The sequence below is a fragment of the Pogoniulus pusillus genome, chromosome 35, assembly GCF_015220805.1.
Source record: "Pogoniulus pusillus isolate bPogPus1 chromosome 35, bPogPus1.pri, whole genome shotgun sequence".
Classification (NCBI taxonomy): domain Eukaryota; kingdom Metazoa; phylum Chordata; class Aves; order Piciformes; family Lybiidae; genus Pogoniulus; species Pogoniulus pusillus.
The window spans coordinates 10,567,627-10,579,518 of NC_087298.1; the positions used below are offsets into that span (position 1 = coordinate 10,567,627).

Below are 11,892 nucleotides of genomic sequence, written 5' to 3' on the forward strand. Positions count from 1 at the left end.
GGCACACCACATCTTTGCTCAGCTCAGGCATTGCATACCTAGAAGGAGGCCTGTCAGAGCAGTGACTGGCTCTGGAACTAGGACGTTCCGGCTCAGGATAGCGATAGCTCCCAGGCTCCATGTAAGCGGCGTTGGCGCTGTCGTAGTGTCTGTACCGTGGGTCATACTGTCCATAGCTGTCCTAGAAAAGAGAGTGACCTGTAAGGGCAGAGGCTTTCCACCCTCAACAAGAAACCTTTAAAATCAAACAAACCACCACACACACCACAACTGTGATGCCTGAAGAGAAGCAGGTCAAGAGACTAGAGTCTAGCTTCTCCTCTCTGCTGTAGTAAGTTATGCTCAAAGCTATGAACATCCTAAACTTAAGAAAACAAAAAGTCTAACACCTGGGCTAAAGCAGCTCCACCACTGTGTTTGCCACTGCTAAACTGCCTGTAAGTCAGGCACCAGAGAGGAAACAGCCAGGCACCTAGCGCAGTTATGGAATCACAGACTGATTTGGGTTGGAAGGAACCTTTCAAGGTCATCTACTCCAACCCCCCTGCAGTCACTAGGGACATCTGCAACTAGAGCAGGTTGCTCAGAGCCCCAGCCTGACCTGGAATGGTTTCAGGGATGGGGCATCTGCTACCTTCCTAGACAACCTGGGCCAGTGTCTCACCACCCTCAGTGCCAAAAAAAAAAAGGCATTCTTCCTTCTCTCTAGTCTAAATCTCTCCTTCAGTTTAAAAAGACCACCCCTTATACTGCCACAACAGGCCCTGCTAAGAAGTCTGGCCTCAGCTTTGTGATCAGCCCCTTCAAGCACGGAAAGGCCACAAAAAGGTCCCCCCACAGCCTTCTCCTCTCTAGGCTGAACAACCCAAACTCTCTCAACCTGACCCCACAGCAAAGGGACTCCATTCTATTTTTGTGGCCTACTCTGGACCCATTCCAACAGATCAGTGTCAAGTTTAGGTTCATGGCAGTTGTAACTGCCATTTTTTTTTCCAAAGAACCCAATAAATGGCTCTCACCTGACATCTGTGACAACTGCAACTGGCAGTAACAACTACCTGAAGCATTTACAATCTTTGTAAAGATTTGTGACTTGAACTCTGCTTTTTCCCTACATTTAAATACTTCACCACGAATGCTGTACTGATTGTTGACCATGACCCAACTGCTTAAACTCACAAGTCAAAGATTACAATTCCTAAAGCATTCTGAGGTGGGAGAGGAGGAAACGAGACATAAACATTTACCATGTAATAAAGAGCTGCTGCTCTGGGGTCTGCAGGATAAGGCGGTGGATACGGAGGCTGGTAAGCATCATATGGATCTCTATAGTAGCCATAAGGGTTCTGAGGTGGACCAAAGGCATCCTGAGGAGTCTGAGGCAGAGATGGACGCTGCAGGTCTTGCTGCACACTTGGTGTGGCTGACTGCCCAGTGGTGGTAGAAGAGGCTGTGGAAGCTGGAGTACCTGCTGGCTGCTTATCAGGACTTGTCTGATTGTACCTTGCTGTGGGCTGTGCTGAACTGGTCTCCTGGGGACTTGCAGCTTGAGGATGGTTACTCAGCACCTGGTTCTCATGCTGCTGGGATGCTGGCAGAGCTTTTATTTGGTAGTTTGAAGGAAGTGAGGACTGCCCAGATGTTGACTGCTGCATTTGAGCTGCTTGCATTTGCGGTTGGGATGGCAATGCTCCCTGTACAGCTCTGTCTGACACAGCCTGGTGCTGTACATCTTTTGTCACCTGTTGATAGAAATGTTGGTCATGCATCTCGGGACCCACCTGACCAGCACTACCAGCAGACTGTTGAGGATATACTGGACCTCCAGAAAGAGCCTGGTTATGCACCTGTACAGAACTACTTGTACTGGTTTTCTCCAAGGGCCGTGCCATGGTGAAGTCAAGCACTCCAGCAGCTTCTCCATTGTTACTTGGATGCTGTGCAGAATTAGCAGCCTGCACTACAGGATTACCAGGAGGGATCAGTGCACTTCCACTGGGGAGATTGGTCCCAGGAGAAGCAGATGAGTTAGACTCTGTCTTGCTAGCAAATTCAGGAACAAAACCTTCCACACTGACATTCTTTTGCCCTTCTGGAGCCAAATTAAGCGGAGTTTTCATAAGCAAGTTTGCAGGCTGATTAGAAGCAGAATCAGAGGAATTAACAGGGCTTTGTAATAAATTATGTTTTAACAGATTAGTGTTTGGAAGTGCATTAACTAACAGAGATCCAACTTGCATCGCAGGTAACGGCACGTTCTCCCCAGAAATGATCCCACCAGCATGTGAAGTTTGGGGACCCATTGCAGGCTTGTCCCCAACTCCAGAGTCCTTCATTGGCTGATTGTTTTCATTGCTGCTTAGCTGATTAGATAGAGAAAGGGAAAAATTAATTGGCTGAGCCAAGTTATAGCTTTGATTAGGCTGAGCAATGAGGATAGGTTGATTTTGCAAAGACTCTGTAGGTGGAGAAGACAACAAACTTGCATAACCAGAACTTGCCTGAGACTGAAGTGCCTCCTCTTCTCCCATTTTGGGAGGATTCTCAAGATTTTCAGAAGCTGTAATTCCATCCTGGGAGAGATGCACAGCAATAGTCCCTGGTTTACTTGGCTGCTGACTAGATAGGACTTCTTCTGGTGGCTGAATGACTTCTACAGTTTGTTTGGCAGGTACATACACTGCAGGAGCAGCAGGAGCCAGAAGAACATTCCCCCCAAAATTAGGTAACTCATTATGAGCCCACAAAGTCGTTGCTGGGCTATCACACTTCTTAACTGCTCCCTGAGCTCTTGTTGAGGACCTTCTGTCAGATACCGATTGTATGTTTTCCACAGCAGGTCCAGAGTGCAACATGTTGCCAGCTTCCCCAGTGGCTGCAAGAGGCAGTGGGTGTACCTGAGGCATGAAAATAGTTTCCAGATTATCTGGTGGCTGTTCAAGATTGCCTGGGGATGCAGCCAGCACAGTTGTATTCTTCTTGATACTCTTTTGGTTTGAGTGGTTCTCTCTTAATTCAACCACCATCTTTGCTTGGTCTATCTCTGCAGGTTTTATACCAACTCCATGGGATCTCACAGGTTCAAAAGAACTATTTGCACTTGTCTGAAACACTCCAGTAGGCTTAGGAGGGCTTGGAGTAGGAGGCTGGGAGAGATTAGCATGATAGTTCTTGCTCAGGTTTAGCTCACCTGAATCACCTCCCAAAGGGGAGGAGTCAATCTGTTTGAAGAAGCTGGCAGAAGATTCTTCATCAGGCTTCCCACTTTCTTGCTGAATAAAGGTACCAACTTGCTCTGGAGGTCTGGCTGAGCTGGAAGCACTCCTGTGGCTAATGTTGCTATAGTTTGAAGATACACTGTCTGGTCGGACAGGATGAGGTAATGGATCAGGTGCCTCTAGATTTGGTCCTCCCTCAGCATGGCTCACAACAGCGTTCTTTGGAAGCATCTGACCCGGAAAGGATCCGTATCGATACAGATCAGGGCCTGCAGCAGCAGAGGATGAAGTGCTGATGTTCTGTGGTTCACTTGGCAGCACCTCCTGATTCTGAATGCACTCCAGGTTCTCCACGTTTTCATACTGTGACCCGCCATTCCCAGACATGGCACCGGCATGGGCCTTGTCACCACTGCCAAACAGAGAGTGCTTAGCAGCCTGCATCTCCTGCTGACTCACAAGCTTGGGGAAGTACTGGACATCCATTCCTTTTTGTACTATCTCACTGGTTGAACCTGCACCCATCTGCCCTTGAGAGAGTGCACTGGTCGCTAGCCGCTGAGGATGTGCTGGCTGGCGATACAGGGATGCTGAATTTGGCTGGGAAGCATCAAACTCAGCTTTCTCCACCAGGTAATCCTTTTCAGATGAAAGAATTTCTTCATTTTCCGCCTCATCCCCTTTGAAAAACATGGAGAGTGTTCCTGAATCTCGATCTGTGGGATAAGGTCTGTTTGATGTTTCAGATGTATCCAGAGATTGGTTTTGGGGATTATTTTCCTGAGGTGCAGGAATGACAAAATTGGAGTCTTGGAGCGGTGGCTGTGGGTAGAAGTGCTCCTGGTACGGTTGACTTAGCCAAGTGTTGGGCACTTCTCTGTTCTGCCTGAACACATTGCCAGGCTGGACACTGTTCATGTGATGACTGCTATTTGCAGAGCCACTTTTCCCACTCTTTTCACCACCAGATAAAGGCGCTTGCATGGTATTTTGTGGAATACCTTGGTGTACAGAGCCTTGCTGCAAATTTCTCTGTGGAGGAGGATGAGAAGCGCTAACAGAAGACTGAGAAATGTTATGAATGTCAATCTGAGAAGATGGCTCAGGATAGGGCACAAAATTCTGGACTGCAGGCTGCAGGTTACCTTGAGGAGGCCTCCACTGAGACACAGGCTGCTGAGGAGGAGGAGGGAAGAGTGCTGTCGTACTGGGTCCTGAAGGAACATCATTTGGATCTCTATTAAAGTCTTGCCTACCTCCAGGTTTGTTTGATGCAGACACCATTCCAGGATGCACACTGAAAGAATTTTCAGCTGCTGCTCCTGTATTGTAATGCCCATGTAGTCCAGGATCTGCATTTGGATGCACTGCTGCAGTACTATTGATAACATACCCAGGGGACGGCGAAGGAACTGGAACATTAGAAAAGGTACTGGTGTTTACCCCTGGCTGAGACACAGGAGCTGGTAAAGGTGGATGCAGTCCATGAGGATTGTCTGCTACAAGTGAGGGTGAACTCTGTGGAAACATGGCTGGGGGAGGGCTTTGCATAAGCAATGCATTGCCCTTGGATGGATTATCTAAAGGGGGACCCTGGGGGGTTTGTTTGCCGAATGCAAAAGGGTCTGTGACAGGCTGCACCGGGGCCGCTGCTGCGTTTGCTCGCTTGCCCAGAGAGCTGTTTCTCCAGTACGTGTTCCGAGCCATGCCGGCAGGAGGTGGGGCTGCTGCTCCCGCGGGGACAGCCTGTGGAGGCTGCTGCATGATGGCCTTCCCCCAGGGTCGGATGCTAGATGACAAACTACTAGTGGATGCCACAGAGAGATTCCTTCTTCTGTCCTGTCGAGGCAAAACAGAGAACACATCAGTTGCCCCTCTCACAACACAGGCAGCACTTGAGTCATTTTTATCTTAGAAACAAAGCTACTCAGAACTGGAAGGGGAAAATCTCTCTCTTTTCTTTAAAATGTGGGAAACATACACCTGACATTGTGTTCCTAAGGCCAAGTCTAGTATTAAGGAAGTTTAATGCTGTGTGGTGACAATGCATATTAGCGGGCTGGAGCACCTGTGTCATGAGGACAGGTTGAGAGAGTTGGGGTTGTTTACCCTGGAGAACAAAAGGCTCTGGAGAGACCTTAGAGCAGCCTTCAAATCCTAGAAGTGGGCTATGGGAGAGATGGAGAGGAACTTGTTACAAGGGCCTGCAATGACAGGATGAGGAATAATGGCTTCCAAGTGGAAGATGATGAGTTTAGATTAAACATTAAGAAGAAATTCTTCCCCATGAAGCACTGGACAGGCTGCCTAGAGAGGCTGTGGAGGCTCCAGCCCTGGATGCATTCAAAGCCAGGCTGGATGTGGCCTCGAGTGAGCTGGTCTAGTATGTGTGTCCCTGCTAATGGCAGGAGGGCTGGAGCTAGATGATCTTTAAAGTTCCTTCCAACTCAACTCATCCTATGATTCTTTAACTACATTAACAAATAGCTCCAAGTAAGAGTAATTAAACAGAGTTCAGTCCTGTACAAATGGCAAAATCTCCCACTGCTAAAGCACTAATGGAGTTTCACCAAGGCATTTCCCCCAAGTTCATCGTAAGCAGAAACATGCAGCACAGTCACCACGCAGCAGCAGCCAGCAGAACCTGCAAGCACTATAGCAAGCTCAATTCTGTTACAGAGAAATTGTTATAACTCTGTTAGAGATTATCCTCAGCTCTGCTGCACTGCTGCTCCAGTGAATGGCCCTTTTCACAGGTAAGATGAGAAGCACCCCCAGAGACCAATCCATCAGACGTTAATCTCCTCAAAAGAACACAGGCTATTTTTGTTTCAATAAAGAAAACATTGTGTAGGGCAGTGGTGTCATTTACTTTGACAAAGGCAAGTGGGCTTTCATCAGAAGTATGATGAATGCTGCCTAATGGCCAAACTGCATTTAAGAACATAAAAGAGTCAACCCCCTCCACCTGTTAATTAATCAATATCGTTGCCCTCACATTAGTGAGGACTCGGGCACAGTATGAGAGTTACAGCTGTATTTTAGGATGGAAGGGACAGACACAGAAACATTCCAGCTCTGCCATCAAGAACTCCAAAAATCACCAGTGAGGAATCTGGCACACAGGAAGCTCAGTACATTAATCAGGAATCATAGAATCAACCAGGTTGGAAGAGACCTTCAAGATCATCCAGTCCAACCTAACACCCAGCCCTATCCAATCAACCAGACCATGGCACTAAGTGCCTCATCCAGGCTTTTCTTGAAGACCTCTAGGGGCAGTGCCTCCATCACCTCCCCTGGGCAGCCCATTCCAACGGGAAATCACTCTCTCTATGAAGAACTTCCTCCTGACATCCAGCCTATACTTTCCCTGGCACAACTTGAGACTGTGTCCCCTTGTTCTATTGCTGGTTGCCTGGGAGAAGAGACCAACTCCCACCTGGCTACAATGTCCCTTCAGGGAGTTGTAGACAGCAGGAAGATGCATGTTTTTTTGTTTTATCACCTCTTAACTACCCTGGGAGAAGTTTCTCATCAGTCCTTGTCCAGTCTAGCTTAGTGAAGCTTTAGCAACACATGACAGTCTTGTTTCCTAATAATACACAACAAATATGGTTTATATCATTTGGAGCACCCATAGCAACTGTTTGGTACCAGATGCACTTCTGTTTGTAGAAGACAGATAAAAGCTGTGCAATTTTTAGTTGGAGGGTTTGGTTTTTTTAAACATTCAGCATCTTGTCAGTAAGGGTAATAAAATGGGAAGCCAGGAAAGTCAGATGTCTGTAATCAAGCCAGAAGTTTAATAGCTGTAGAGAAGTTCAAACACAAAATACTCCTGGGATTTGGTTAACAAAACCACACACTGAGTGAAGACTGCAAAGCTGTGCATTTATAACTAAATAAGTCCACTAAAATGCATACTGAAATGTATCACAGCATGATCTGTGCAGGCTTTATTAGGCATCAGGACAATCTACCCTAATGAAAAATCTCTTCTACTCATCACTGCAAAGTCCAGCAGTCCTATGTAGCACTCAGGCCACTTTTCCAGAGGGCCTCAGCCAAAAGACAGAGGGCTCTGAAGTCCTTCCTTTTATCCACAAGTAGTACACAGTCGTATCCAAAGTTAAAACTTTGGGAAAGAATACCAGGAGCTGACTTTGAGAGAAAAGCATTAAATAAGAAGCTTCATCGGTTTCATGCATTACTTGGATGTGTCTTCAACACCCTATCTGTTAAATTCCTCTCAAGGAATACTCACAAAAAGCTTTTAGTGCTCTGCAACCTTTTTTCCCCACTATGATACCAAAGTGAAGGTTTTCCAGACTGCTTACTGCCAACCACACTACCAGGAAACCCACAGGCTGAAGAACCCCTCAGACACCCCCACTTCTCTGGGAACCCCCACTGGTTTTTCATCATCATCTTAACTGTATTAACCTAACTGCAAGAACTCCTCCCTCCCCTCCAAATAAACTGGTGGGGAGAAGACAACATTCATACATCTGCCAAGACAGATGTATTAATGCCTCATGAAAAGGATTAACCTATGTGAGCAATATTGACACTTACTTAACAGTTCTGTTCTTATCAGAAAAAGCTGTTTCTGAAATACAGCTGAGCACAAAACCCAACTGCATTTACAACTGAAACCTCCACTTCCACATTTCTACAACGGACATCCCTCCTTTGTGTCTCATCAGATGTACACCAGGAAAAAAAAAATCCTAATCCTTTGCCATATTTTAGTTAATAACCAGTAATTAGCTAATTAGGCAGAGAGTTCTACGTAAAAGCACTGCCTGGTCATCTCTCTACCCAGATCTTTGTTGTTGCATGAGAGAAGTTCAACAAGAGGGTATCAGTTTCCTTCCAGAAGGCAAGTTAATATTAACAGACTGCACACAGTAGTAAAAACAAGATTTGAAGAATTAAGTCCAAATAAAATGAACATGCCCCTGTCAGGTAAGTTAAACAGAAGATATCAGCCTGGTGATACCAACCCTCCCTGCCCCCTAGTCTGATACTGACAGAAATGCTGATTAAAAAAATGTAAGTTGTAGAAGAGAAATAACTACCTAAATTAAGAGCAATCCAGCCCTGCTTTGATAATCCTTAACTTTCAGCTGGGTTTATTAATAGATAATGCTCAATATCAGTTACCAGAAACAACAACTGCAGAAGGCATTTCCACACATGCCAAGAAAATGCAACCAAAGGGGAGAAGAGGAAAAAAAAAAGATAAAATATACCCTCCAGACAAGGCCATCAATAAATTTCACCTGATGAGCTCTACAGCCATGATTAAACTTCCCTGTGAAAATTTATCTGCATGAAGGAATAATTTATTTGGGGGCAATTCATTTAATCCTGTCCTCAAGGGATTTAAGCTAAGCAAGCTGCTCTTAAACACAAATAAGCATCCTCACAACGTATGAATGTTCTTATGTGTGCCTATGCATGTATCAAACAAAAAAACAGGCTCAAGTACATGACAAAGTGAATGAAAACCTTCCTGCACCCCCAAGGTAGAGAATGAGATTGGCATCGTTCAAGGCAGTCCCTGGGACACTAGTTTTTCAGGGTTGTTTTTTTTCATGCTGACTGTTGCACAGCTGCAGTCATGCAAATGACCCTCAGCCTGGGCACACTCTACAGCTTCAGTACTGCTGACAGCTTCCTGCTGGCCCTCTCATAAACGGCAAGTGTGGTTAGAAGTGTAACTCAGTGAAGAGTGCTCTTCAGGAATCAAAAGCACAGGGCTCAAAGCGATTCACAGGCAGCAGCAAGGCGCAGCATTCCCCTGTGTTTTGCAAAGCAGACTGACTACCAGTCCACCACACCAGCAGGTGCCAGTTGCAGGCAACTGTACTCCTGAGTCAGCACCAGTTGCAGCTCGAGTAAAGCACAGACCTACCACGCGTAACAAGTCGAAAACAAAAGCCCCTGAGTTGCGAGAAGTATTAGATCTTGCCAAGCAAACAGGCGGCCACGAACCTCAGGCGACAGTTCTGACGGGAGGATCTCTTTTGCTCTTCCCCACCCCATGAAACATTACACGGAACACCTGCAGTGTGCACCTTGTCCCACCGCGGCACTCGAGACGCCCCACGCCAAGCCGAACCCCGCCGGGAAGCCGCCCTGGCGGCACAGCCCCGCTGCCTGCCGCAGCGCTTCACCGCTTCGCCCCTCCTTGCAGCACCATGACCTACCCCAAACGGAACCGGGGCCCGAGACCCGCGACTGCCACCGCCCCGCCGCCTCCCTGTGCCGCGACTGCCCGTCCCGGGGGGTGCCACCGCCCTGAGGCGCAGCCCCCCCGGGCAGCCTCAGCCGCGCAGAGAGGGGCTCCAACCGCCGCCAGCCCCGGGGCCCGCACCTCGGGCCCTGCGTTCCTCCCGCAGGCCATCCGAGATTCCCCCGCCCGTCTGTCTAGACATGCCCGTTTCTCTCAGCCGCCCCTGCACTACCTGGCAGCCTCTCACAGCGACAGAGACCTCTCAGCAGCGGGCACCGCCTCCCCTCACGGCCACCGCACCGGCCCCCGCCGCCGCCGCCATCTTGGCACATCCGGCTCCGGAGCTGCGCCGCCGCCGACGTGTCACGGCGCACCGCGCGGTGACGTCACGGCGCGCCCCTGTTTGTGTCCCTCCCGCTCCGCCCCCCATGTGGCCCGCAGGGGAGGAGCCAAAGCGCCGGGGGGTGGTAAACAGCCAGTGAGGGCGGAAGTGGCTCCGCAGCGTCCTGCGCAGGCGCAATGCCGGAGGTAAATACCAGTGAGGGCGGAAGTGGCTCCGCAGCGTCCTGCGCAGGCGCAATGCCGGAGGTAAATACCAGTGAGGGCGGAAGTGGCTCCGCAGCGTCCTGCGCAGGCGCAGCGCCGGAGGTAAATACCAGTGAGGGCGGAAGTGGCTCCGCAGCCTCCCGCGCAGGCGCAGCGCCGCTCCCGGCCCGGTGCCGCGGGTCCGGTCCCGGCGGGGCGGCTGCAGCCCCTGCTCGCCGGGCCGTGGCCGTGCTCACCGGGCTCCCGATGGTCGGGGTGTTGCGAGGCGTGGTGCCTCTCTTCTCGGGCAGCCGCTGGACACAGCTTGGAACTTCCGAGCCCTCGGGGCTCCCGGGACGGCTGCAGTGGTGAAGGCGGCCACCAGGGCGGGACAGAGGACCGCGGGCCCAGCTCTGCCCCCGAGCCCGGTCTGCGGCGTGAGCCCGTTTGTGTCCGGGCGGGAGGTGCAGGCAGAACGGGGTCGAGTGGAGCAGCGCAGTTCAGGAGGCTGCCGAGGGTCTCAGCTGAGGAGGAGAAAAACTGGGGAGGAAGAAGCAAATGCAAGAGATTGACACTTGCTGCAGAGCGAGGTCCCTGGAGGCTTAATTCGTGAAGGGGCAGTGATGATGCGAGGGGACACGCATCGAGAGAATGCTTGGCAGGCTGCAGAAAGGCTGAAAGGCTGCACAGCATAGCAGATGCCTCAGTTCAGCCTCACTGCACGCAGCTATCCCTGGGATGTGTTAACTTAAAGGCTTGTAAAAGCATTTCTCCAGAGAAGCAAATGTTTGTGTGGTTTGGGCAGGGCAGCTGGAGATAAGGCTTGTGGCATGGCACTGAACACAAGTGAGTCATGGAATCATAGAGTCAGCCAGGCTGAAGAGACCTCCAAGCTCAGCCAGGCCAGCCTAGCACCCTGCCCTACCAAATCAACCAGACCATGGCACTAAGTGCCACATCCAGGCTTTTCTTGAACACCTCCAGGGACAGTGACTCCACCACCTCCCTGGGCAGCCCATTCCAATGCCAATCACTCTCTCTGACAACAGCTTCCTCCTCACATCCAGCCTAGACCTGCCCCAGCACAACTTGAGGCTGTGTCCCCTTCTTCTGTTGCTGGTTGCCTGGCAGCAGAGCCCAACCCCACCTGGCTACAACCTCCCTGCAGGGAGCTGTAGACAGCAATGAGCTCTGCCCTGAGCCTCCTCTTCTGCAGGCTGCACCCCCCCCAGCTCCCTCAGCCTCTCCTCACAGGGCTGTGCTCCAGACCCCTCCCCAGCCCTGCTGCCCTTCTCTGGACACCTTCCAGTACCTCAACATCTCTCTTGAATGGAGGAGCCCAGAACTGGACACAGAACTCAAGGGGTGGCCTGACCAGTGCTGAGCACAGGGGCAGAATAACCTCCCTTGTCCTGCTGCCCACACTGCTCCTGAGCCAAGCCAGTCCAAGGATTTTACTCCACTCTGCTCTGTATCAGTTGAAAAGGCCTTTGGTATCAGTGTGTCTAGCCTTGATCTGACTCGTACTATACGTCTGGTGCTGAGCAAGACTTGAATTCTCCAAGGTCTCTGTGAGGGGCTGTTCCACCAAAAAAAAAAACAACCCACAAAACCTTTTTAGGATGAGTCCCTGTTCAAACATAGTTCTGCTGGGTTGGTGATTGGACTTGATGGTCTTAAAGGCCTTTTTTCCAACCTAAAGGATTCTCTGGACCTCAGAAGGCAGTGCCTCCTTGACAGGCACTGGCCACTGCACTGGGATTGTCACCCTCTGTACCTGACAACAAGCCTGGGAGGGGAAAACACAAACAACCTAAACAAACATCTTAATCAAGGGTCATTATCAGCACAAGAGCTGTTTCTGCAGGCTTGATCATTAAAGCAGGGCAGTATCCTCAAATCCCA

At 49.9% G+C, this 11,892-nt stretch overlaps 1 protein-coding gene across 4 annotated transcripts in view; it reads right to left on the bottom strand.

Moving 5' to 3' along the window:
• Positions 1-9,819, bottom strand: part of SEC16A (SEC16 homolog A, endoplasmic reticulum export factor) — a 35,466-nt gene extending 25,647 nt beyond the window's left edge. For all 4 annotated transcript variants that reach the window (XM_064170860.1, XM_064170858.1, XM_064170859.1 and 1 more), the window contains exons 1-3: positions 9,695-9,819; positions 1,248-5,057; positions 39-181 (exon numbers count right to left, since the gene is read on the bottom strand). In XM_064170860.1, the coding sequence (XP_064026930.1) occupies positions 39-181; positions 1,248-4,982 (3,878 nt within the window). In that variant the 5' untranslated portion in view covers positions 4,983-5,057; positions 9,695-9,819. The remainder of the gene's footprint in view (positions 1-38; positions 182-1,247; positions 5,058-9,694) is intronic.
• Positions 9,820-11,892: the final 2,073 nt, after the last annotated feature.